The 27,353-nt window shown below is 32.1% G+C and overlaps 2 protein-coding genes across 14 annotated transcripts; one reads left to right on the top strand and one right to left on the bottom strand.

Annotated features, from left to right (window-relative positions):
* Nucleotides 1-1,866: 1,866 nt before the first annotated feature.
* Nucleotides 1,867-4,798, top strand: LOC106445083 (DEAD-box ATP-dependent RNA helicase 5-like). Its single transcript, XM_013886566.3, has 13 exons — nucleotides 1,867-2,418; nucleotides 2,491-2,612; nucleotides 2,686-2,793; nucleotides 2,883-2,963; nucleotides 3,068-3,146; nucleotides 3,226-3,311; nucleotides 3,398-3,454; nucleotides 3,566-3,633; nucleotides 3,716-3,784; nucleotides 3,894-3,987; nucleotides 4,080-4,244; nucleotides 4,326-4,418; nucleotides 4,513-4,798. The coding sequence occupies exons 1-13, from the start codon at nucleotides 1,926-1,928 to the stop codon at nucleotides 4,606-4,608; spliced, it is 1,611 nt and encodes a 536-aa protein (XP_013742020.2). The 5' UTR covers nucleotides 1,867-1,925; the 3' UTR covers nucleotides 4,609-4,798.
* Nucleotides 4,799-7,543: 2,745 nt separating this feature from the next.
* Nucleotides 7,544-9,834, bottom strand: LOC106445084 (protein CROWDED NUCLEI 1). Of its 13 annotated transcripts, none has more exons than XM_013886574.3 (3): nucleotides 9,466-9,834; nucleotides 9,193-9,275; nucleotides 7,544-9,109 (listed from the first exon to the last, which is right to left on the bottom strand). In XM_013886574.3, the coding sequence occupies exon 3, from the start codon at nucleotides 8,356-8,358 to the stop codon at nucleotides 7,816-7,818; it is 543 nt and encodes a 180-aa protein (XP_013742028.2). In that variant the 5' UTR covers nucleotides 8,359-9,109; nucleotides 9,193-9,275; nucleotides 9,466-9,834; the 3' UTR covers nucleotides 7,544-7,815. The 13 variants fall into 13 exon arrangements, with proteins under 13 accessions (XP_013742028.2, XP_013742027.2, XP_048614619.1 ...); XM_013886573.3 differs by having other exon boundaries at nucleotides 9,184-9,275; XM_048758662.1 differs by having other exon boundaries at nucleotides 7,544-8,915; nucleotides 9,065-9,275.
* Between the last annotated feature and the right edge of the window lie 17,519 nt (nucleotides 9,835-27,353).

Genomic DNA, 27,353 nt, shown 5'->3' on the forward strand with positions numbered 1-27,353 from the left:
TGTGGTGTTTCTCCGCCGCCTGTCCAAAGTGTTTGGTGGTGCAAAGTCGGAGATGATCTCACGTGGTCGATGAACTCTCCGGCGTGAAGACTTGGTTGCGGAGAACAACTACGGAGGTGTGGAGGCTCTGCAGGTTAGGAGCTCCGCCGAAAAATGGTGTCGGTGGCCGTCTCGATTCGGTGCGACTAGGGCGATATGTCCGCGTTTGTGTATTGGGCCGGTTGGGCCGTACTTTCCCTTTTGGCTTCGGCCTGTTCGTTGTAATTGGCCGGTTTGTATTATGGGCTTTTGTTTCAGTACGCTTGCACTTGGGCTTCGGCCATGGGCTTGACCCATTTCCTTTTTAATAAAATTATCGACGGAAAAAAAAAGAGGTAATTTTGTTATTCATGTCACTGTTCTATTCAAGCCTGTTTGAAATCATATTTCATACATACATTGAATATCTAGGTAGTTGCAGAGCCGATCAGATCGAATCGAATCGTATAATTGATTATTTGGATGAAGTGAGTCCAATTAAGATTAACTTTGAAACTTGGATATTCGATTTATGCTCACCTATATTCAAATTGATCTAAAAGAGTTATAACTCGATTAAACCTAATCCCACAAATGCTTATCCCCTATATATATATATATATATATATATATATATATATATTAATTGAGTATCCTTTTAAAAAGTTGCAACCTTAAGTTTGTACTAATTAAAAAGAGAACCTGTTTAAGCGTCACTTAATTAGGAAGTCAATTTAGCTTAATTGGCAGCTTAAGAATCAATTGAAAAAAATGTTGGTCTAAATCCAATTACTAGGAAACATTATATTAACCCAAAATATAAGAAGCGTGTATTTTTTCCTTAAATAAAAGCTACAGAATTACCTAATATGATTAACATATAGCAATTAATGACTATGAATAATAAAGATTTGATAACAATTTTTGCATCATTCTTCATTTTTGTTAATTTTATATTATTAAAAAAATTAAACAATCACATTAACCATATAATAAAAAAATAGATTTTTTCTTATATGTTATATTTTGAATTTTTTAAAATGTCTTTAAATTACAAAAAAAGAGGAAACCTTATATGTTATATTTTAAAAAATTTAAAACGACTTTAAATTACAAAAAATGAGGAAACCTTATATGTTATATTTTTCTTATATGTTAGATTTTTTTCTTATATGTTATATTTTGAACTTTTTAAAACGACTTTAAATTACAAAAATGTAAGTTTTACTTAACCATACAACTAAAGGCATTAAAATGACATGTATCAATTCGATGGTTGATCTGAAACTTTTCAAAACCATATGGAAGATAAATGTCAAAATAATACAGCCGTAAAAACAGTACTGTTCATTTTTTCAAGAATGTGTTCGATGGAAAAAAATAAAGTTTTTGTGTCATAATTTGTTAAATGTCCAATCCGATCAACCCATGCTATATTAATTATAGTTTAGTTCCACAATTTTTAATAAAAATTGATCCGGTCCATCGGAAAGAAATTATATAATAACAACAAAAAACATTGTATATGTATAAATAAAATGATCAAATATATTAAAAAAAACTATCCATAATATATACAAATAAACTCAGCAGGTCTTATCCTAGTTATTATATTATTAAATCAGATTGAATTGGATCATGGATTTACTAATGGCCTAAGAAGTTTCCATTTGTTGAGGAACTAGGTCATATTTAGGTATATTTTTAACAGAATAAGAGTTTAGTGAGAAAAGGATAGAAAAACAAGAGTATAAACCCTTTTTGGGTAATAAGTAAAACATTCAGACAAAATTTGCAATTTTAGAAAAATAAGTTTTCGATGTATAAATTCATGAAAACCTAAATTGAACAACGACTCTCGTTCGGCCGTTTCAGCTCTCTCAATCGCAAACAAAAGAAAGAAAAAAATGGCTGGAAAAAAGCAAGAGCTTCCCGTTTCGGGTGAACCCTTAGCCGCCGTCGAGAGTCCAATGACAGACACGATAGAGAAGAAGAAGAAGAAGAAGAAGAGCAAGAAGAACAAACACGCAGAGGTGGAAGTTCCTCAAGAGGTAGTCGATAAGGGCGAGGAGTTGAGTAGTAAAGAGAAGAAGAAGAAGCGTAAGAGAGAGGAGAAAGAGATGGAGAAGGAGGAAGAGAGTGAAGTCCCCGAAAAGAAGCTGGAACCTGAGGCTTCTAACGGAGGAGGAGGAGGAGAAAGTGAGCAGAAGGTTGTTGTCACCGGGAAAGGTGCGGAGGAAGCAAAGTACGCAGCTTTAACATCATTTGCTGAGTCGAAGTTGCCTGCGAATGTTCTTGATTGCTGCAAGACTTTCCAGAAACCTTCTCCGATCCAGTCTCATTCGTGGCCGTTTCTGTTGGATGGCCGTGATCTTATCGGGATTGCGAAGACCGGTTCAGGTCAGTAATGTCTTTGTCTTGGTTAGTAATGGATTTTGAAGATTGTAACTTTGTGATTTTGGGTGTGTTTAGGTAAGACATTGGCGTTTGGGATCCCTGCGATTATGCACATGTTGAAGAAGAACAAGAGTGGTAAAGGAACAAGAAACCCGACTTGTCTTGTTCTTTCTCCGACAAGAGAGTTAGCTGTTCAGGTTAGAGATATAAACCAGTTAAATATTTCATGTTTTAGTTAATAAAGGTGAACATAGTCTTAGTTTTTGGCAGATATCTGATGTTTTGAGTGAAGCTGGAGAACCGTGTGGTTTGAAATCGATTTGTGTATATGGTGGAAGCTCTAAAAGGCCTCAAATTAACGCTATTCGTTCTGGAGTTGTAAGACTTGTTGTTATCTTCTTTTTGTGAAGAAACACACTGTCTTGTGTTTGCTGATTTTACTCAAATGACTTGTCTTTTTTTTTTAGGATATTGTCATTGGCACACCAGGTCGTTTGAGAGACCTGATTGAGTCTAATGAGCTTCGTCTCTCAGATGTTTCCTTTGTGGTAAGCAACATAACAACATCTTTTTGTTATTTGACTTAGGATCATCATATAAGTTGCATCGTTATTGCATGTATTAGACAGTAACAGAAACTCGTGTGTTGCAGGTATTGGATGAAGCAGATCGAATGCTTGATATGGGTTTCGAGGAACCAGTCCGGTTTATTCTGAGCAAAACGAACAAAGGTAAAGTGGTAGAATCCCATTTTTACCTAGCAATCTCATCATATCATGTCTAATGAAAGTTTGTTCTTCTGTCTTGTAGTTCGTCAGATGGTTATGTTCAGTGCAACTTGGCCTATAGATGTTCACAAACTGGCTCAGGAATTCATGGATCCAAACCCGGTCAAGGTTTGTTTTCCTCTTCAGTTTTTTATCTTTTCTTTGACCTACAAAGTTGTTTCATTTTCTCAATGATCAAATCAAATTTGTTTCAGATAGTCATAGGTTCTGAAGACTTGGCTGCCAACCACGACGTTATGCAAATCGTTGAGGTATGTATATGATAAATCCCCAGAGCAAGTTTTGTTTTGTCCTTTAGTCACACACTCCAGGAGTGTCACTCCTAACAAAACATGTCTTTTGATTTGGCTACACGATTGCAGGTCTTGGACGATCGTGCTCGTGATCAGCGCCTTATTGCTTTACTAGAAAAATACCATAAATCACAAAAGTATATATTCTACTCAATTATCCAAACTCCTTACCAAATCTTTGTCACCCATACTAACACCAAGTTTTTTGTGTGTTTACAGGAACAGGGTTTTGGTATTTGCCTTGTATAAGGTGGAAGCTGACCGTCTCGAGCGTTTCCTTCAGCAAAGGTTTGATCTTTTTTGTTCCTAAATCACCTCAACAGAAAAAAAAACAAACATCTTTGAATAATTTTGCTCCAGAAGCTGCATTGATTCTAATCTTTACATAACTATATAGAGGCTGGAAGGCTGTATCCATACACGGAAACAAAGCACAGAGCGAACGTACCAGGTCTTTGGCATTGTTCAAAGAAGGATCCTGTCCCTTGCTGGTACGCAACTCCATGGGTTATAATAGTGTAATAATAACACCTTGGCTGGTTTTGAAAACAGAGCATTGATACTGTTTTTTTTAACTTTGTAGGTGGCTACTGATGTAGCAGCAAGAGGGCTCGATATCCCTGACGTGGAAGTTGTGATAAACTACAGTTTCCCTTTAACAACAGAGGATTATGTTCACAGAATCGGGAGGACGGGAAGAGCGGGTAAGAAGGGTGTTGCACATACCTTCTTCACACAACAGAACAAGGTAAGTTAAGTTTGTTTACCTCAGATAATCTTAAGCAGAGTTTTCTGAGATAATTAAATTATTCTTGTTGTCTTCTTGAAGGGTCTTGCTGGAGAGCTTGTGAATGTTCTCAGGGAAGCTGGACAAGTAGTGCCTACTGATCTTACCAAGTTTGGCACTCATGTAAAAAAAAAGGTTTGATTCTTGAGTCTCCCTCCTCACACACACATTGTTTCTTCTTCATCATCACCTAGATATGTAGTGGTTGATGTGTTATTAAAAATTGCAGGAGTCAAAACTGTATGGAGCTCATTTTAAAGAAATAGCAGCTGATGCTCCAAAGGCTACGAAGATCACATTCGCTGATTCTGACGACGAAGACTAGTTTCTCTTATTCGATTAGTTTTATTATTGTTATAGATGGATATGAAAAACCTACGTTTGATTTTCGTCTTGTGTGTCGGCTCGGCCTGAATAACATATACATTTTGTTTCAGCATTTTTAGTTATATTTGTATGCGTTTATCATCCATATTGTTAAGATGGTATTCTTTTCCTAAAATACATTTACTGAATCACACATCTACACTACTTTCTTTGTTACCTTTATCCTTCTCAAAGGTATATAGTTCTTATATGAGTATCATGGAAGAAGACTTGTAGTTTGGAGTCAAGCTAGTCGTCTCTCGGTAGCCGCCGGTGAACCTGAACCCAAAGCCAATGTTGCCAATGTTGAGCATCATCAGAGATTCTGTTTGTTTGCAAATTACGTGTTAATGTGACTAGTCGCAAATTTGTAGATTGTTGTTCGTTTTACTGTTGCAGCGCGATTTTAGGTCTCTGAGAAACTATCTATCACTCGAGTTCAAAACTTTGTACTTGGTTGTAGTCAGCTTTTATGTGGGACGTCAGACGATCATCGCTTTCTATTCCATCTGAGTGATCCTCATCAGTCTCTTGTGTTCTTATCCGCTCTCTCTCTTTGAGTGATACTTGCACACTCGATCTAAAGCGGCGTCTTTTTTAGACAACTTCTACACATTTTTGCAAGTTCCACAAGAGTCTCGGTTTAACATGTCTAACACCAACCATAATCCCTTCCCCTAAATGGCCACAAAACTCTTTTCAAAAAAGAAATCTACAGTTTTTGGTTAAATGGTCGAGAGCTTTAGCAAATTCAATCTCCGGCATTTCAATAGAAAAAATATAACTGGACCGGCAGAACTTTTTACTGTCACTAGAGTGGTATCGAACCTTTTAAACACTTCTTGCAAACTCCAAGATCGTTTTTTATTCTTAACTAGGGCCGAGCGCGGGTTATGATTTATATGTGATGTACGAAGCTATAGAATTGTATCTTATTTTAGAACGTAGTCTATGAGTTTTTTTCAAGAGAAATGTATTATAAAATTTAAAGTTTTCAAGAATGTTGGTGTGTAGAAGTTATATGTTCGTTTATTCTATACTTTATTTTTAAGATTTTAAAAATCTTATTAAATTTAGCCGGTTTCCTTGAAAATTTGATGTGAAGATAATATTTTAATTCTTTAGCTTAAAAGATTAACTATTCTGATTATATAAAAAAATTTATGTACAATTCAAGTATAACTTTATCTTAGTTTTACATATTTCTAAAAGATCATTTATTTAGTTATGATCAATACTTTTAGTGTTTATAATAAGTCTTGCATATCTATTTGTACTCTGTGTTTACTAATTGTATATTATGATAGGGGCCGGTCTGCGCATTTTTTATAAAATACTAGGATCGGCCCGTCCTACGGACGGGATGTACTTTACTTGTGATCTAGGTTATTATTTTTGTATGATTTTTTGGTTTGTGTTTTAAGTTTTCATTTGCAAGAGATGTGTATGATAATGATTTTTGTCTTTTATAAAGTATTAGGTGAGGAGTGATTATATGTGATAAGATATATTTTGCCTGTTTTACAATAGTTGATTATGTTGTTCAAAAACAAAAAATTAACTTTATGATACTATATATTAGTTAAGTTTTATCTACTTTATTAAATTATTTGATATATAATGTGTGTTGAATTTGATGATAGTATATAAATATCTTTTATCTGTAATTCAATGAAAAAATCTAAATATTGAAATTGAAAAAAAATATGAAAGATGAATACATTTTTTTAAGAGATGATTTGTTTATGTTTATATAAAAGTTATATATAATAGTTATGTTATTATTATTTTATCGAATTAAGTTATATTTTATATATGTCCAATTCAAGACCAGTAAAATTTATTAATTATTGTATCTATTCATTTGCCGAGTATTAATTTATAGACTTTTACTATATATATGTTATTTATTTTTTCATTATTTTGTGTCGAAATAATGAATATCCGCGTTATCGGTTAAATATTTTTATCGCCAAACATTATCGACTAAAGCAAGAACTTCATTGATTGTACAATTTGTTAAGAAAAGACATTTTAAACCGAAGCGAACATATAATGGAGTATGAATCAAAACCAATTGTTTCGTGTTAAGAACATCTCCAATAGCAATTTCAAAACTTCATATATATATTTTTACATGCTATAAAAGCAAGTTCAAAATTTTAAAATTTGAAACTTTCTACAGTGAAACTTCATATTTGAAGTTATAATGTACAAAATCTCATATTTGAAGTTTCTTATGTTTAAGTCCTTGCAATTATCTGTTTTTCAAATAACATTGTTAATTTTTATTGTTATCACTTTAGTCCTTATAATTTTATTATCTTATACTATTTTTGAACTTTTAGTTTTTATAATGATATTGTCAACTTTTATATAATATTTGATAAATTGGAGTAAAATATTTTGATTAATTATAAATATTTTGCTTGAAATATCATTAATTTATATTTTAATACATACTTATATGTAGACATACGTAAAGATTCTATAAATCTTTTATTGTTCTATATGTATATTATATTTATTAAAGCATCTAATTGAATTTAAATTATTCATTTGAAGAGAACGTAAATAATTTCATCCCAGATGAAATTTATCTCCAAAAGAAATAAATTTTTGAATATTTAAACATTTGAAGAGAACATATATTTTTTACAATATAATAAATAACAAATGAAAACTTAATTTTCTATGTGCACTAAGAGAAAATCTCAAACTCAAAATTATGGATTATGTTACTTATGTGATATTTGAAAGATGGAATGGCTAAAATATGTGTTGAACTTTTATTTTTGTTATTTTATTATATTGTAAATTATTTATTATATAGAATGTTTTAGTTTTTTTTAAAAAACTGTTCAATAACAAAACAATGTAATTGTTAAAGTACATTAGCTGAATTTTTTATTAGTTGATTGATAATTTTTATTTTGGTTATGATACAACACTTACACTGGTTAGCACAGTTTCTATGGCTTCTGCTTTGATGTTTCTACTTTCTCTATTTCACGTCTCAGACTGCACAACTCCATCTCCTTCTCCATTAAACTCCTACTCACTTCCATTAAATTTGATTCAATCTTCTTAAATTTGCCCATATTAACATATTATTTCTTCTAATCCACTATCCCTTTTTTTCAATACCTTGTTTCAGATATCTTTCTCAAGAACCCATACGTTCACGTTTCCGTCCATTCTTTGAATCTCCTTTCTCAGAACGACCAGGTTCACCAGTGCTTTTATCATTTCCTTTAGCAGTGTCCTCAACATTTTCTGTTAAATCAACGGGCTCATTAAGTTGTATAGATTCTCTATAGATGGTTTTAGCGTCTTCAACAACAGCTTTGACAGAGCGCGTTCTTCTGACTCTGGCTTTCCCTCTTATGCGTGATAGACCATCAGCAGCTATAATAGACAAAGAATCTACATCAACTTCTTGAGCCTTGCTGTTGATTTTGCTGTGATCACCGTCTGAGTTTGCATTGGCGACTTCAACTTCTCTGATGTCACTTTCAGATTGGACCTGAAGCATAGTTGATGGCCCACTGTTCACGTTAGCTTGCTCAGCAGACTGAGTTTCTTGGTCAGTAAAACTCAGAGTAGCTGTTGTTTCTGCCATTTTTATTGGGGACAACTTAAGAATCTTCGAAGTACATTTCCGTAGCCATGACAATGTCCCACCATGAACTGGCGATATATCCCACATTTCCTGCCGTGGTGCTTCGTTCTCAGAATGTTTTCAAGTTTTGACAAATTGGGCATTTCCAGGTTGTCAATATCAGGAAGAGCGAGCTCTGAAAGCAGTTCGCTGCAGTGGTTGCAGTTCCTATTACTTTACAGGGAAGAAAGGAAACGGTTTCTCTCCCTAATAAACTGTTCCCGTTGTTACTTCAGTTTCTTGTCAATTGCTGAAATGCACTCAAATTCTTAATTTCCACATATGAACCAACAGAAATTTGGATCATAAACCAGATGTAGTAGAATGAAAAAAGAATGAGTTGATCATATCTCTTCACTGGCTAGACTCAGAATATAAAAGACGACAAAGAAAGAAAGGAACTTGTTGACCTTGGTGCCAAACTTAACTTGAACAATTGGACGGACTGAGATGTTAAAATCGCAGTGGAGAGAGCCTTCTTGGATATTCCTGTTACTCACTCACAATCCATTGCATCTCACTGGTGTATTACGTGCCTCCGATCCCACTTCTCGTATCAAGTTAAGATTCCATCTCGAGTAAAGGAACTCCTGCTCTGTTCAAATCTACATGCACCATAAGAGTTACCAAACATAAAGAAACAAAAACATCTTTGCAGGTTATTGAAACCCATAAAACCTATTGTCTTTTCTTGATCTCATGGCTAAACACCATTGCATGTTTTTGTTTTTTGTGTGGCTTCTTCCAGACTTACCATTTTGCAGATGATGATGAATCTCCTCTATTTGCTGTTTTATTCCTGCAACAGTGTAACACGTTTCTCTAAAGACCGAACCTCAGATTTAGAGTTCTATGGCTAGCACTCAGTCTCACCAATCACACCTTCTGTGTGTGTCGAATCAAGGATAGGAGAGATCTGAGCCACATAACCAACGTGAATTGAACTTTGACCTCTCCAAAGTTTTCTGTTAAGTACAAATTAAAAAGTACAGATTTTTGAATTACCCCGTGATCTAGACATGATTCATCAGTTTGGTCTAGCGTTTTCTTAAATCTGGAAACAATGGCTTGTACCATAATGTAACAATCACAACGAAATCAATCTTCAACTAAAAGAAGACCAGGAAAGAGGAGAATAAGGAAGTAGTAGGGTACCTCTTTGGAGTTGTAGAGACAATCGAAGTAATCTTCAAGAAGAAGAGAGATGTACTTGGGCTCTCTACAGTAAGACGTCATTCACTCAATTCCATCCAGAAATCATATCCCCCTTCCCAACTCCTTTTCTCGAAGGAGATTACGGAGAGAATGATGCTCGGAAGACGAATTGATCCGAAGGATAAATACATGATCCAAATAATTTAAGGAACATAAATCTTCGCGTTGACAAAGAGATGAGAATTAGGAACGTAAAACATTTAAAACAGATGGAATTTATGATGATTTCTAGATCTAGGGCAGATGTCGCTTCGGTTTTTGAGAGGATTCAGAAATTTGTAAGACAAATAGTTAAAGAGAAATAGTGGGAGAGACCGAACCATAGAATCAAAACAACGCCTTCCAAGCTTATGGACCTACACTCAAAAAGTGGGCTTTCTGAAGACAAATAATAACAAAGCCCAAACGGAATGGGAACGAAAATAAATGAAACGATGCTGTTTGTTTAACGAGACACGTTTCACACCAGTCTTCGACTTTCTGACCTGGAATCCCATGTGGCATCACAGGAAGGTCACCAGCATCTTATATATAGAGTTATTCTTGGGTTCACCCCTAGGGTGAACCTTTAGATTCACCAACCAATAGAAAGTTGTCATTTTAAATCTAGTATCTTTAATTAAGGAAACCAAATAACTTGCAAATTATATTATTTTTTCAAAATAAAATTTAAAAATAAATAAAAATAATATATAAAAAACGAATTCAAAAAAAAAATGTTGTCAACAAAACACTAAACCCTAAACTCTAATACTAAACCCTAAACTCAAATCCTAAACCCTAAATCCTTAAGTAAACCCTAAATCCTTGGGTAAAACCCCTGAACCCTTGGAAAAACACTAAACATGTTGTCAACAAAACACTAAACCCTAAACTCTAATCCTAAACCCTAAACCCTTGGGAAAACCTTAAACCCTTGGGTAAACTCTAAACCCTTGGGTAAACCCTAAACCCGTAGGTAAACCCTAAACCCTTGGAAAAACACTAAACATTTGGATAAATTCTAAATTATAAATCTTAAACACTAAACTCTAAATCTTAAAAATAAATATTTTTTTTAAACAATATTTTTTTAGAACTATTGTTATTTTTATTTACTTAATTTTTTATTTTTTATTTTAAAAGCATAATATAATTTGGCAAGTTATTTTGTTTCCTTAATTAAAAGATACTAGATCTAAAATGACAACTTTCTATTGGTTGGTGAACCTAAAGGTTCACCCTAGGGGGTGAACCCAAGAAAAAGTACAAAACTCCAAAAAAAAATCTAATGGACTCGATTTAAAAACCTCAACATGGACTAAATCCACAAAATAATCCAACTACGAAGATCTCCGGAAAATCTAGCTCCAATCGACCAGAGCTACTGCCGCAAGCACACACTCACCGGAAGCGAGAACCGCCAAGGCTACCATGAAAGCGAGGAGAAGACAAAGCACAAGAAGGATTTGTACAAGCTCCATCGAAAACAAAACCTGAGCGGAACCAAGAAAAAATTGAGGTAAAGCACTATGGACAAGAAGACTCATCGAGAGGGAAAAAGGAGATGTTGGAGCCGGTCCCGTCCGTCTCCTCCCGTTGTCGTAATCAGCCACTGCCGGAGACCCTTTTAAGGCCACCGTCCTCTAACAGCGAGCTTACTCATTGGTCCCAGCAGTTCAACCTCTACCAAAACCAGTTCACAATAACGATTCACCACTTTCCCTTCCACCATCGATTAAAATCTCGGAAGCTTAAGGGGTCATAGAGATGGATAGGTACCACACAGCCAAGTGGAAACACAAAACCGGGTATTGTCCTCCACAAATCCAGACATGCATGACCTCAGTACCAAGAACGACCACCAAACGAAACCGGAACGCCAAAAAAACCCAACACCGCTACATTAAAACCAGAAAAGATCCACTAAATCAAAGATGAAACACCAGCCAAAAATAGAAGGATGGGTCCCTAACGGCACCGGCAAGAATGCCGGAAACCAGAGGGACTAAGCTCGATGAAGACGAAAGATTTCTTTCTTTAGAAAAAAAGTTATAAAAAGAGAAAAAAACGTACCAAGTTAAGTTTAAGAAAATTGATTATTTGGTTAAAATTTGGCTCTCTAGTGAAAGAAAAGCAACACAGTTGGCTAAATTAACAAAAATGTTATGAATATTATGTGATGTCCAATATAGAAGGTAATAGATTTACTTTTTCATCAAGGTTTTACTTGGTCTCCAAGCTAAACCCTCTTATTGTATCCCTATATAAAGAATTCATTATTCATGGAATAAGACACATCAATTTCTATTTTTCTCTTTTCTACTTATAACACGTTATCAGCACGAAAATCTAGTCGTTAATTAAAGTTCAAAATCCCAGTAGACATAGCTTCCACTCCGTCCCTTGCTTTTTTTTTTCTATCGAGCTAAGTATCACTTGTGCTTTAATCAATCGTAATTTGTTTATGCTCTTCTTGCTTTAATACATATACATGACATAAGTATGTTTACTTTAGATGTGATTTAACATGCTTGAATATTAAATCGAGTCATGCCTTGCTGAACGTATCAATATTTTCAGTTATATCTAGATGTCATAATTGTTTCATAAACGGTTGCATAAATAATTTCATGGCATGCTAGTTCATGTTGGTTTTGGCCCTTTTGGGACAGTTTTGTAATCTTGCACACCGTGATGTTTAATTTGCTTAAATGCTTTATTGATTCATAAATTGTGGATCTGCGGTGGATTGATTTCGTTTAATTTGGTTATGCATATTATCCTCTTTACTACTCTTATGCTTTGGTAAATACTGATCTAGAAATTTGTTGGGTTAAAGTGGTTTGTTTAGTCGATATTCATATTTGGTTAACATATTGTTTCATTAGCTTTTTTATACTCGACCATATCGAAATATAGCTTTGAAATTAAAGAGATGAATGGCTGAATAAACTCGTTTGTAATTAATCTGTTTATTTCTAATAATTGGTCGTCTGTTTGATTGCTTGATGAGATGGCATATTTTTTCTTCTATGAGTTGAGGATTATTAAAACAGAAATTGGCAAATACGCAATAGCTTGGTTTGGTTTGTATAGTTTGTTTATATGATTAACTATTTGACAATCACATAGCTTTACGAGAACCGTGCTTATAATTATGATTTATATGAGATACTATTGGTTAGTTGGTCATTTCACTTTGAAATTACTAAAGTTTATATGAATGAATATTTTGAGATTAGATTTACTTGTATTGATAAAAGCATGTTTACATTTTAGATTATGCAATAAAAGAAAGTATGATATTGCCCTTCGATAAAATTTTGGTAGATAGATCTTTACACTTGATTCAGTAACCAGAGTTTAATATTAAGCTTGCATATATATTTGGTCAACTAATAATCAAACCGACGTGTAATATTATGTATTGTAACCATGTAATTTAATTTGGTTTATACTATGGTTTGGTGTTATGCCATAGTTATCACTTTAAGCATACCTATATTTATCTATTTTTGGTTCATTGTGTTTTACTAACTTGATAGCCATATTTTTATGAGCAAAATCTTGACTAGTTCAGTTTTACAAGGATTTAATCAGTTGAGAAGTAAAAACTGTTCCGATGTTATCCTTGCGCTGGAACTCCGATCTTGATTGCTCTACTCCCTATTGAGATAAGTATTTTTTTTCATGCATTATATACAAGGTTAACTGAAATTTGATTAGATAAAAATAACTTATATGAAAACTGAGAAATGTGATATAACAATTGTTCACTAAATTGATTTATTCATTAAACCTTGTTAAATAGCATGAAATGAAAAGAAAGATCAAGTCCATATAAATAATTACTACAGAAATATTATTTATTTCCTCATATAATAAGGTCGTATTATATTACATATCTTTATATAATTTGAATTAATTTTACCATTATATTTTATTACCATTGTATATACGAGGGTTTTAAGTTTAATGCTTGACCGTAAAGATCAATAAGTTTTAGAAAACAATCCAAAGAAAGGTATGATCACCTGAATGTGATTACCTAAAGCTCATTATGTATTTTGCATCTAAAGATTACAAGACCTAAAATCTGTAAATAAATTTTAATTATGTTGGATGTTAAGTTTAAAAGAAAAATTTCTCGAAAAAGTTTTAATGATGCATATATATTGAAAAATACATTTTTCACACAAGTAATGTTGTCCAAAAGACACATGATTAAGAAATGAGATTAAAGAAGTTTATACTTGTATCTTGTCTACTTGAGACTCAGAAAAACAATGAGTTATTGATGTAAGATCATAAATCACGTCTAGTTGGTTATGATTCATTCTCTTAAAGAGAATTTAACACTTTGAGAAAGAAAATCCACACAAAAAATATTAGTAAAAAGTGAAAGTAGAAGTGGTATACATAAATGTAGATATATATATATATATATATATATATGGTTATAGTCAATGTCAATATCCAAAGAGTTTTTTTTTAGAACTCACACTTTCATTGAAGTTGAGAAAATAAAATGGTAATAAAGAAGAGATGTGATTCAATCATCTAAAGATGAAAGAAAACTAGTGTGAGTAAAATACAAGGTAGTATAAAGTGTATTGAATGTTCAAAAAGGGATATATATATATATATATATATGATGCTCGAGAAGAGTACATAATATTACTGCACATAAGAATGCAATTTAAAATCATTATTGCATCTTATTCTTATAAGTGTCAAAAGTTAGAAGGACCTGAGAAAGAATACATGACCCATTTAGGATATGTTGATTCAAAAATGAGATTCATTCGAGATTGATAAACTTATAGTATTATCATCTCGAGGGGAAGAGTTAAAGAATTTCACATTTTATATCAAGTGAAACATCTAAAAGATTATATTTACACTAACCTGAGAATGATAAATCCTTCATAAAATAAATCCATAGAAATTTGAGACAAATTATACTGAGACACTAAGCGAAAGAAATGTTAAATTCATTTCAAATCAGAAATATTTCTCAAGGAAGTAAAAGTATAGTTGAAAAAGTTTCTACACCCTCTTATAGATTGTACTGCACAAACATTTGTCAAATGGAGATATATATAGTAAACCAGAAGTTTACAAAATATTTGGCAATATTTAGCATAAACAAGTTAGACTCTTTTTGTTCAGTAATGATGCAAAAAGATTATTCCGAATGATTTGACATATGTTGCTTGCTCATAAAATAAAATAGTAGTATGTTTTTTCACCAGCCTAAAGAAGTTGTTGGCATGAATAAAGAGATGTTAGTGGACTGATCTCCCACTATGCATCTTTGTAATATTGGTGAGTCCACGATAAGTATTTGATAATTATTGCATGTTCATTGGTTTAAGTAGTGAACATTTTGAGCAACATAATTTTCATTAAGCCAATAAGTTATAAATAGTTCTCCCATCACTAGTATTGAGTCATAAACCAAACATTCCCATCTAAGAATTTTGAATGTGTATTGCTCCACCACAGAGCTTTGAGATAAGTTTTCTAATGAGTTGGGAGTATATGTTGGGTATGAATCTCCATTAATAGTTACATTTCTAGAGCCATCCCCAAAGGATAAAAGTAAGGCTCCATGTGAATGCTAAAATTAAATTAGTATTTTCAACATAAGGAGGAGAAAATAAATAGCTGAAAAAAAAGAAGTTGAAATGAATTATCATTGATCCTCGGACTAAAGAATATGTCAAATAGAAGTCCAAAAAATAATTCAATTATAATGCTTAGTAAAACAGTTGTCAGACACATTTGCAGACCCCAAACAAACATAGTGATCAAGTCACATATAACAACTGTAAATGCTCCAATAAGAATATATGTTCTAGAAGAACAATATCAAACTGCTAGTCACGCCTGCAGCGTGGTAGACATATTGGCTCCAAAGATAAAAAACCTCGTACATGAAAAGGAGCATATATTGATAATGATCAAAATGAAGCAATATAGTTTTGAATGATCTCCAAAAGAGACTTTAAACATGACTGAAAATAATTCAGGTACCTGAGACAATGAAGAGATCTCAATATGTTATGTCATGTATGAAACAAAATGGAACTTATAAGCAAATCAACATCGATGATATTTATGCATGCAAAGTAGCAGTTGATATGATAAACGAGAAAGATGATTATGAAACAAACTCTATTGAAAAATGTACACAAACAAATGAATGGCCAAATCAGAAAGAAGCAATAGATAAATATATAAACTCTTATGAAAGAGAAAAATATTTGGACCAGTAGTCCATACACCAAAATGTGTAAAACAAGTGGGATAAAAATAAGTAGTTGCTCAAAGAAAGATCAATATGGAATTGATTGTGAAGAGATATAACCTCATATGGTAGATGCAACTACTTTCAAGTCCGACAACAAAGGAAGAACTTCAATTATACAACCCACTGGAAACTGATAATCCCTAAGAGATAGAATCCTTAAATGAAAGAATCCCTGAAGAACCGACGATATCAAAATCATGTTCCCGGGAACTCTACCTATTGGATCGAAATATGTTGTATGAGATATATGAAATATTTGAAGTTAATCAATACATCTTTGTTTATCAAGAGATTATACCATATTGTCTTTATGTATTTCAAAATGGAGATATAAAAATAAGATGTTATCAAAAAGATCCCTAAATGATTTTATTTAAGATGTTCATATATGTTTGGTCTTGAAGTACTATATTTAAAGTTTTATTCAGCAAATTACTTATCTTTTCATAATGCATATTTTGAAAAGATATTGGGTTTGAAATCCAAATAGACCCAGAAAATGTTGTATATGTCAAAAGAGAATTATAGACGAAAAGTCTAAAGACTCTAAATAAATATATATTATATAAAAAAAGCTTTTGCTTCCCTCCCAGCCTATCCACATAGGACGACATGTCACTAATTCACCTTCTATCATAGCGACACCTGTACACTCTCAAATCCGCACCGTTTCATTAACTCTCATGTGTTTTGGGCTTTTTCGTTTATCTCTGGTCGCTGTGGTTTGGGCTCAGGAAACTGCTGTTCTTATCTTTCGAGACATCCCAATAGCCCAACAGATTGAACCCTAACTGTGTTTTACACGCAGAAAGGATTTTACAGTTCGTCTCCCTTTTTTCTTCTGTGGTTCCCCTCTTCTTCCTCCTGTGACTTCTGATCTTCATCTGTAACATTGAAACGCTTCCAGTTATATCTTCTTCATGTTTAATCCTTTATTAATTAGATGATTCTGTTTAGAGAAATTCTTAGGGTGAACCTCTAGGTTCACTATCCAATAGTGTTTGAGTATTTGATATTTGATATCTTTTAGAAAAGAAAATATAATTAAATATCCAAATTAGATTATATTTTTAAAATAAAACAATAAAATACATAAAAATAGTTACAAAAATAAATTAATTAATATTGTTAATCCTTCAGCAAAATACTAAACCCTAAATACTAAACCCTAAACCTAAACGTTAAACCTTAAACTTTGGATAAACTATAAACCGTTAGAAAATCTTAAACCCTAAATCATACATTAAAAACTAAATTTTAATAACACTAAACCCTAAATCCTAAATCCTAATCACTAAACCCTAAACCCTTGGGTAAACTCTGAACCCTTGGATAAATCATAAACTCTAGGGTTTAATTTAAATATTTTTGATTTAGAGTTTATGATTTATCCAAGGGTTCAGGGTTTATCCAAGGGTTTAGGGTTTAGTTATTAGGGTTTAGGGTTTAGTGTTATTAAGATTTAGTTTTTAATGTATGATTTAGGTTTAAAATTTTCCAATGGTTTACGGTTTATCCTAGATTTAAGGTTTATAATTTAGGGTTTAGAGTTTAGGATATAGGGTATAGGATTTAGTATTTTGCTAACGGTTTAACAATATTAATTCATTTATTTTTTGTAACTATTTTTATGTATTTTTATTGTTTTATTTAAAAAATATAATCTTATTTGGAAATTCAATTTTGTTTCCTTTTTTAAAAGGATATCAAATATCAAATACTCAAACACTATTGGTTGGTGAATCTAGAGGTTCACCCTAGGGGGTGAACCCAAGAATTTCTCTATATTGACGAGAAATTATTGGGTTCACCCCCTAGGGTGAACCTTTAGGTTCACCATCCAATAGTGTTTGAGTATTTGATATTTGATATCTTTTAGAAAATGAAATAAAATTAAATATCCAAATTAGATTATATTTTTAAAATAAAACAATAAAAATACATAAAAATAGTTACAAAAAATAAATTAATTAATATTTTTAAGTCTTCAGCAAAATACTAAACCCTATACCCTAAATATTAAACCCTAAACCCTAAACGTTAAACCTTAAACTTTGGATAAACTCTAAACCGTTGGAAAATCTTAAACCCAAATCATACATTAAAAATTAAATTTTAATAACACTAACCCTAAATTCTAATCACTAAACCATAAACCCTTGGGTAAACTCTGAACCCTTGGATAAATCATAAACTCTAAGGTTTAATTTTAAATATTTTTGATTTAGAGTTTATGATTTATCCAAGGGTTCAGGGTTTATCCAAGGGTTTAGGGTTTAGTGATTAGGGTTTAGGGTTTAGTGTTATTAAGATTTAGTTTTTAATGTATGATTTAGGGTTTAAAATTTTCCAATGGTTTACGGTTTATCCTAGATTTAAGGTTTATAATTTAGGGTTTAGAGTTTAGGATTTAGGGTATAGGATTTAGTATTTTGCAAGACTCAAGGCAAGAAATCTGAGAGAAAGAGGAATTAATTGTTCTAAATCAAAAATATTTAAAATTAAACCTTAGAGTTTATGATTTATCCAAGGGTTCAGAGTTTTCCCAAGGGCTTAGGGTTTAGTGATTAGGATTTAGGGTTTAGTGTTATTAAAATTTAGTTTTTAATTTATGATTTGGGTTTAAGATTTTCCAACGGTTTAGAGTTTATCCAAAGTTTAAGGTTTAACGTTTAGGGTTTAGGGTTTAATATTTAGGGTATAGGGTTTAGTATTTTGCTGAAGACTTAAAAATATTAATTAATTTATTTTTTGTAACTATTTTTATGTATTTTTATTGTTTTATTTTAAAAATATAATCTAATTTGGATATTTAATTTTATTTCATTTTCTAAAAGATATCAAATATCAAATACTCAAACACTATTGGATGGTGAACCTAGAGGTTCACCTAGGGGGTGAACCCAATAATTTCTCGTCAATATAGAGAAATTCTTGGGTTCACCCCCTAGGGTGAACCTCTAGATTCACCAACCAATAGTGTTTGAGTATTTGATATTTGATATCCTTTTAAAAAAAGAAACAAAATTGAATTTCCAAATAAGATTATATTTTTTAAATAAAACAATAAAAATACATAAAAATAGTTACAAAAAATAAATTAATTAATATTGTTAAACCGTTAGCAAAATACTAAATCCTATACCCTAAATCCTATACCCAATGGTTTACGGTTTATCCTAGATTTAAGGTTTATAATTTAGGGTTTAGAGTTTAGGATTTAGAGTATAGGATTTAGTATTTTGCTAACGGTTTAACAATATTAATTAATTTTTTTTGTAACTATTTTTATATATTTTTACTGTTTTATTTTAAAAATATAATCTAATTTGGATATTTAATTTTATTTCCTTTTCTAAAAGATATCAAATATCAAATACTCAAACACTATTGGATGGTGAACCAAGAGGTTCATCCTAGGGGGTGAACCCAATAATTTCTCGTCAATATAGAGAAATTCTTGGGTTTGAGTATTTGATATTTGAACCTCTAGATTCACTAACCAATAGTGTTTGACTATTTGATATTTGATATCCTTTTAAAAAAGGAAACAAAATTGAATTTCCAAATAAGATTATATTTTTAAAATAAAACAATAAAAATACATAAAAATAGTTACAAAAAATAAATAAATAAATATTGTTAAACCGTTAGCAAAATACTAAATCCTATACCCTAAATCCTAAACTCTAAACCCTAAATTATAAACCTTAAATCTAGGATAAACCGTAAACCGATGGAAATTTTTAACCCTAAATCATACATTAAAAACTAAATCTTAATAACACTAAACCCTAAACCCTAATCACTAAACCCTGAACCCTTGGATAAACCCTGAACCCTTGGATAAATCATAAACTCTAAATCAAAAATATTTAAAATTAAACCCTAGAGTTTACTGACTCCGCCAGAAACTTCAACTATAAAAAGGTATGCTTGACCCCATGAAATGCATTAGTTCTTTCTTCACATTCATAAGCTTTCTAATAAACAATCTTCATAATGGATAATTCTTCTGTCCTTCTGGCCTATTTGCAGCGGTCCGTTTGCTTAGGTTCTGAGAAGCTATGAATATTAAGCGCGGCGGTGAGGTATTTCCTCTGTCCTTCTGGACGCGAAGGTAACTCTGGCTTGATTATGTTGTTGTTTTCTGTTTTTTAGTCTTTTCTCGCGTTGTCCATGTTTATAATATAAAACTTTCAAACCTAATAGTTTTCACCGGAGATCAATTTATTCATGTCTCCGTTAGAAAAATTATTCCCCTGAAGTTTTTGTTACTTACTTGGGATATGATCATTGTTGTAACATTATTCCCCATAAGTTTTTGTTGAGAACTACTTTTACAATTAAGAACTGATCGTGTTCATATTTTATTACATCATTATACGTCCTGTAAAATTATATATGGAACATACTCTCACACGATACTCTAATCATTGCTGGTTGGTCACCAACGACAATGGGACTACATCAACAGCTTCATTGTTGAGAGGCTTCAAGATTGAGCCATTGACAATAGCTGAGCTTAGCCAGTTTGTCATTACAGCCGAGCCTTAGGTTCACTTACAACCTTTAATAGGTTTGTCTCCACCATCATTCTAAGTTCTGTTTATGATTGCAACATCTATTATTGCATAACATAGAATGTATCTGCCCTGGGAAAGTCATCTGTACTCATATAAATGTATGGTGCTACATATCTTGCTCCAAGTGTGCAAGGAAACTTCAGAGGATTCCTCATCGTTTGCATGCATGTTCTGCTATCAGAGTAATGCCCTTGGTGTTCTCAGGTACACAGCGGTTTTAGTTGTTTCTTTATAACAATGTATCTAAAACATTGTACCCTGTCTATTAGGTATTGTGTGGAGATGACTGTTGCTGCTGACCCGGACGAAGCTGTTTTCGTTAAGTTTCTATGGTGACATAACAAAGCTCACCAATATCCGGGCTGCTGATGCTGGTCATCTGCTGGATTATGAGGTTTACGTGAGGATAGCCGAGGACATGTATTGTGATCTAAGAAAACTCTGCCAAATCCTATCCAAAACGGCATTTGAGATTCATGAACTGCATCAGTACTCATCTGAAGTTTTGTGAAGAGGCAATGAAGCAGAACAATTAATTCCTTTTTCTCTCAGATTTCTTGCCTTGAGTCTCTAGTAAACAAAAAAAAATAATTCTATTCAACAATAAACCGTCTTCTGTAATAACTGTCTAACACCAAGCAACCGTCTTCTGTAACAAACGTCTTTATCATCTACATCTGATACATGTATGCTAAATCATTATCATAGCCAATTTACATAATTTAACTTTGCATATATAGAGATATCTATTAAACAAAAGAAATAATTTTATTCAACAATAAACCATAATCAATACAAGTCCGTATATAATAAATTTATTCCAAGGATTATATTTTATAAGTTAAGTCAGTAATATTTATTTTTGTGATAAAAAGGTCAGTTATATTTATTTCAAAATTTTAATCAATTATATTGATGTATAATAATAATTATAATACCTATAAGATTCTAACAAACATGTACTATATAAACGATATTTTCATATTATTTATTTATATATCCTTAAATAGTGTTAGTTATAATGAATAAGTTACTTCTTTTATATCGTGTATATCATTAGTTCTAAGAAACAATGTATAAAAACAATTTAATTCATGAAACAAATATATATAATTGAGAGCAAAAATAACTTCACTGTACTTAATCCAATCAACTGTAATTTTACGAATTTTTTTGTATCTTATTGTTATAGTTAAATTAGAATAAAAATTAAAAGAAAATAATTTATTTTTAAGTCTATAGTAAAATAAATTGTGTAACTGTTGTAAGAAATTTATAAATGTCAATTCTACTTTTAGTTAAAAACAAATCAAACATTCAAAATCAATTTGTATTATTAATTTATTTGTTCGCCCGCCCGTAGGGCAGGTTTGCCCTAGTCTTCTTATATAATAAAGTAGTCTTTTTTTCTCTCCATGGGGGAGAATAGACACGTGTCACCTCAGCTACTTTAGCTATTTTCGATTTTTTTTTTGGGTCGTTGCTGGGCTTCTAAAACAGGTTATAGATATCATTTTATGGGTTAAATGTTTGCTGATTTCATATTGGGCGTTTCACACTCTGAGGCCCTTTAATTTTCCTAGGATTGTTCGTCGTCTTCTTTCTAGATTAGCCGACGAAAGTTCTGAAAATCTTATCAACTCTCCGTAACATCTCGACGTTTGATTGTCGTCTTCTTTATTTCCTGTTTATACGTGATTACTCCACTCCCAAGCATTCAATCCGACTCATTGCATTCCCAGAGTAACTTACTAGAGCTTCGAGTATGAATAACCCCTCATCCAGACATGAGAATCACAGCTTCAACGAGAACCAGAAGATTACTCTGCTCAACTTTCCGGTTATTAAAATGGCGAATTCCCACATCCTTCTTGCCGATTTGAGACTATATAATTACTCTGTTCAACTTTCCGGGTGACCCACTAATCCCATGACCTTCTATTCATTGCTTCTTTAATTCCACCTTGAGAAGCTTAATTTCGTGTATGTATAAACCTCCTTAGAGTCCTCTCCAAATCCTCCAATTTCATCCAAAAAAACTCTGTTCTCTCTTAATGGCAACTTCTCAGCTCCGTTTCTCTGAGTTGAAGACATATCGCTGTAGAAAATTAGTTCAGACGAGACTCATCTGTTTCGCCTGTTGTGAACAGCTGCGACGTTAACTGAGGAGGCTATGTTGCTTATGGAGTTGCAGAAGGAGATGCAATTGATCCAAGTAACATCTCTGTCGATACTGAAAACACTAGAATAATACACTTTTGATGTCTTTTTGTTTTATGTCCTTGCACTTTTCCAACAGATGTTAGATTCTCATTCAATAAATATTTATTTTATGCATAAGTTCCTTATGTTAGATATGTTGACAAGATAACCACCTATAACTGAAGCTCCACTATAACAACCATAAACACACACAAAACGTAATGCACAAGTTTCTTCCAATGTAATAATCTTCAAATGAGTTTATAACTCTGAGATTAACGTTAATGGAAGTTGCCAGCATCTACTGTTTCACTTGCGTCTTGATTTTATAAATCTATTGATTTTAAGAAACGGTTGTAACTGAAAAAATGCAGGAGCCATGGACATCTGATATGGTAGAAGACACACCTGCGACAGCTGAGGCCAAAGTATAGTAGATGATGTTGTCCCAGAGTAAAATCATCAAAGCCCCAAAACCTGGAGCCAAGGCTTCAAAAGAACCAAAAGAAATGTGGAAAGAAAACAGATTCTCTAGGTAAGTACTATATTTATCTGTTTGTATGTGAATGGAAATGGTTCAGGTTGATTAGCAAACACTTGCGTGGTGTGATTTTGCAGCCTAATCATGGCAGCACAAGACCAAGACCCACAGACCTTAGCTAAAGATGTATTGCCAGTACTGCTCTCATACCCTACTCCCTTTGCAATATATCATCAGTATTTACAGGTATGTTTGATATGGAGAAAGCTTTTCAGTATCTCTGGTTATAATAATTATGCAGAAGAACAATAAATCTCACGATAATGAACACTTCGCAGCCTCTGGCGACATGTATGCACAACCTTCATCAAGGGAAGATGGTCATCAATCTGCAAATAATAGAACCATAGCTACGCGAATATCAGATAGTTTTTAGTCCCAATCATCATCAATAGATATATCATTGGCTGAGAGGTGGGGTTCAGATATTGAAATGGAATGCCTAAAATGCAGGTTCTTCCATCAAGAACTCATTCTCACATGCAGATGAGCTCTTTTGGAGGCTAAGCTCTTAGCGGCATCAGATTCTCTACCATTTTATGATGCTCACCTCTAAACGTCATTCTTATCTTATCATTTTTAATCACTGAGGTTTGATGGTTGGTCTTTTCTTTCAATAGGTCTTGGTATCAAGGCCACAACTTTATATTCATACGCAATTCGGGTTTGACCGAGTGTTGTTATTCATGACCACACCCTTTTATTAATTGCAATAGGTGTTACAAAAATTCAACTAGGCGGGCAATAGTTCAGAACAGAAGAGTTCACAAATTAACGATAATGGGAACCACAAACGAATTTTGACACCTGCAACCTCCAGAAACATAAAAATTTCTATGCAAGAACACCATCTAATAGAATTAGTTTATACCTTCTACTACGTAGAACTTTACATAGCTCTAACCAAATAGTGAAGAAAACACAGTCTCGAGTTGCAGAAAACAGCACGGAGCCTTTTGAACGACCCAACGCACGATCAGTGAGAGGACCATCAAACATCGAAATGAGATCTCCCAAGAAGGCTAGAAAGACAGTTTTGAACATATCAGTTTGTTAAAATATAGTTCATCAAATCAATAACCAAGTTATACCATCTAGACATTTTACAGTTTTTGATCAAATATCATGTAAATTTATTTAAAATTTTAACATAGCTAACAAACAGAAAACATATAATATCTATTTTCAATATTATTAGCTTTTTCACTTTAATAATTTAAACTTCATTTAGAATTTGTATTTTGTAAAAATCAATATATATATATATATATACGCAATATATGCATTATATATATATATTAAAAAAAAATAATATAATAGATTAAATTAAACTAAACTAAAATTTATATAAGAAAACCCAGGCGTAGTTCGGGAAAACCACTAGTATAAATTAAAAGAGTTTATTCTGCTAAGCTCAATTTCTTAAAGAAATCTATTTGTTCGGAATGCATATCTTGAAGATACTGTTTCGAGGGGAAGAAATGTAATAATATATGTGGTTGTACTATTGATTTTTATCCTACTGGGTTTTTCCATGACAAAATTTTAACGAGACAACTAAGAATACACAAATGATAGACACCTAAAAGGAATGTTATAATTTCAAAAATGAAAGTCTAACATCGTTCGAAATCCTTTAAGATCATGAGTCTTATCAAGAATCAACATGAATCATATCAAGACATGCAATGCAGAAGAATGGTAATGTTCGTGTCCTACAAGTTCGTTCAAGTGACAATTCTGCTGACTTATTCACCAAGGCGTTAACCACTGCTACTTTCAAGAAATTAGTTCTTCTGATCGAACTACGCCGTCTCATAGATCTCGACGTATGTACACATGCTCGACGTATGTACACATGAGGGGAAGTCAGTACGTGTTACACTCTATTTCCCTTAACCATGGTTTTTCTCATTGGATTTTCCTGATAAGGTTTTTAACGAGGCGGCATCTACGGCGTTTTGAAAGCACTTTGATATAATGTACATCAAGAGGAAGTGTTATGTATATTATGTAATGTACAATATAGAAAGTAATAAATTTACTTGTTCACCAAGGTTTACTTGTACTTGTTCTCCAAACTAAACCATTATATTGTTTTCATATATAAAAAACTCATTATTCATATATAGATATATTTTTTTGTCAACTGCCCATCTCATTATTCATGGAATAAGACACACCAATTCTTTTCTTTCTTTTCTACTTATAACAAAAAATAATAGTATCCTAATGTTAGTTACTTAACCATATGTGCATATCCAAAAACTTTAATCATATTGCCTCATGCGTTTTCATAACAAGTGATAAATAAATCATGTTTATAGAATTTATGGGCTTGATAATTTTTACTTGAAATTGATAAGAGAAACGTCGGTTTGGTTTGGTCAAAATTACAGCTTTGATTCACGCTATTGTTTTGAGCTTTCTTTCTTTGATTCATGCTTAAATACGTGTTAGTTAAGACCGTCCCTATATACGTGTTATAAATAAATAAATAATTATTTTTTTTTTAAAAAAAGCCGCACTTAATATGTCATCTATTTCTTTTATTTTGTATAGACATGTGCTTTGATTCAACTTGTTGGGTTTATACCATCATACTAACCTGTTTACCTATATGTACATGTATATGGCGCGACTAATTATTGGTGAATTTGACAACTAATGTTGATGCCATATTTCATGAGCAAAGTTTTTCAAATTCTCAGGTTTATATACTATTGTTTAAAAAAAAAAAGATTTTGCATGATATTTTAAAGAGCTGAGAGAGAAAAAGTGTTTCATCTCCATCTGCAATCCCCACTTCAGGTCATCCTTATTGAGATAAGTATTATTTATCTATCATTTTTAATATCCAATCGTGATTAATTAAATTTGATTAGGCTTATTAATTTTCACATGTCACCTGATTTATTTAGATAGTTTTTTTTAAAACTAATTGATATGAAATTATTAATGGCATAATAGTAAAATATTATTAATGAAATAATTGCTATAAAAATGTCATTTATATCTTAATATAATAAGATTTTGTGATAATAAATATCTCTATAATTTTATATTTTATTATCATCGTATATATAAATTTTAAATTTAAAACTTACTGTAAAAGATCCATAAATTTTGAAGAACAATCCAAAAAAAAGTACGATAACTTAAATGTGATTATATAAAGCTTATTATCTATTATGCATCTAAAGATAACAAGACCTGAAGTCTGTAACTACATCTCAACTATGTTGGAAGTTAAATTTAAAAGTAAAAATTTCTCGAAGAAATTTTTAATGATGCATATATATTGGTAAATATATTTTGACACAAGTAATATTGTCTAGCATACACATCTACAATTGAGAAAATAGATTAAAGAAGTTTATACTTGTATTTTGTCTCTTGAGACTCAGAAAAACAATGAGCTATTGATGTAAGGTCAAGATCCAAAGAGTTCCTTTTAGAACTCATACTCTCCTTTGAAGTTGAGAAAATAAAGATGGTAATAAAGAAGAAATGATATAATTCATTCATCTAAAGATGAAAGAAAATTATTGTGAGTACAATGTCTTGTAGTAATCAAGATTATTGGAAGCTCTAGAGGAGGAGAAACATGCTTTCCTATGGAAATACAACTTAAAATCATTAATGTGTATACTTTCCCAAGTCTCAAAGGTCAAAATAATCTAAGATATAACACATGACATTAAATTTGATATGTCGTTGATTCTAAAGTGAGATTAAATTCAAGAAATGTGAACTTGGAGTATCATTATCTCGAGGAGGAGAATTAAAGAATCCCACATCCCTAGTAAATGTAACATCCAGAAGTATGTTCACACTGGAAATAGACTGCACCACATGATCTATAATCTAGTAATGTTGAGACAATAAGTAAAGGGAAATGTTGAATATCTTCAATCAGAAGTATTACGCAAGACACTATTGTATTGTACTACACAATGATTAGAAAATGGAGATAAACGTAGAAGTAAACCAGAAGTTTACTGAAAGTGTAATGTTTGGCAGATCGGTTATGCCATCCCGGTTTAGTAATGATGTGATAGATAATAATATGGACATTCGTTGAAGAACCAGAAGATTCTTACGAATGATTTGCTATATGCTGCTTACTTACAAGGCAATGCAAGAATACAGTTTTCACCAGTTAAATAGATTTGGATTCTATTTATACAAGGAGCTATTT

Source organism: Brassica napus, chromosome C5 (genome assembly GCF_020379485.1).
Source record: "Brassica napus cultivar Da-Ae chromosome C5, Da-Ae, whole genome shotgun sequence".
NCBI lineage: Eukaryota > Viridiplantae > Streptophyta > Magnoliopsida > Brassicales > Brassicaceae > Brassica > Brassica napus.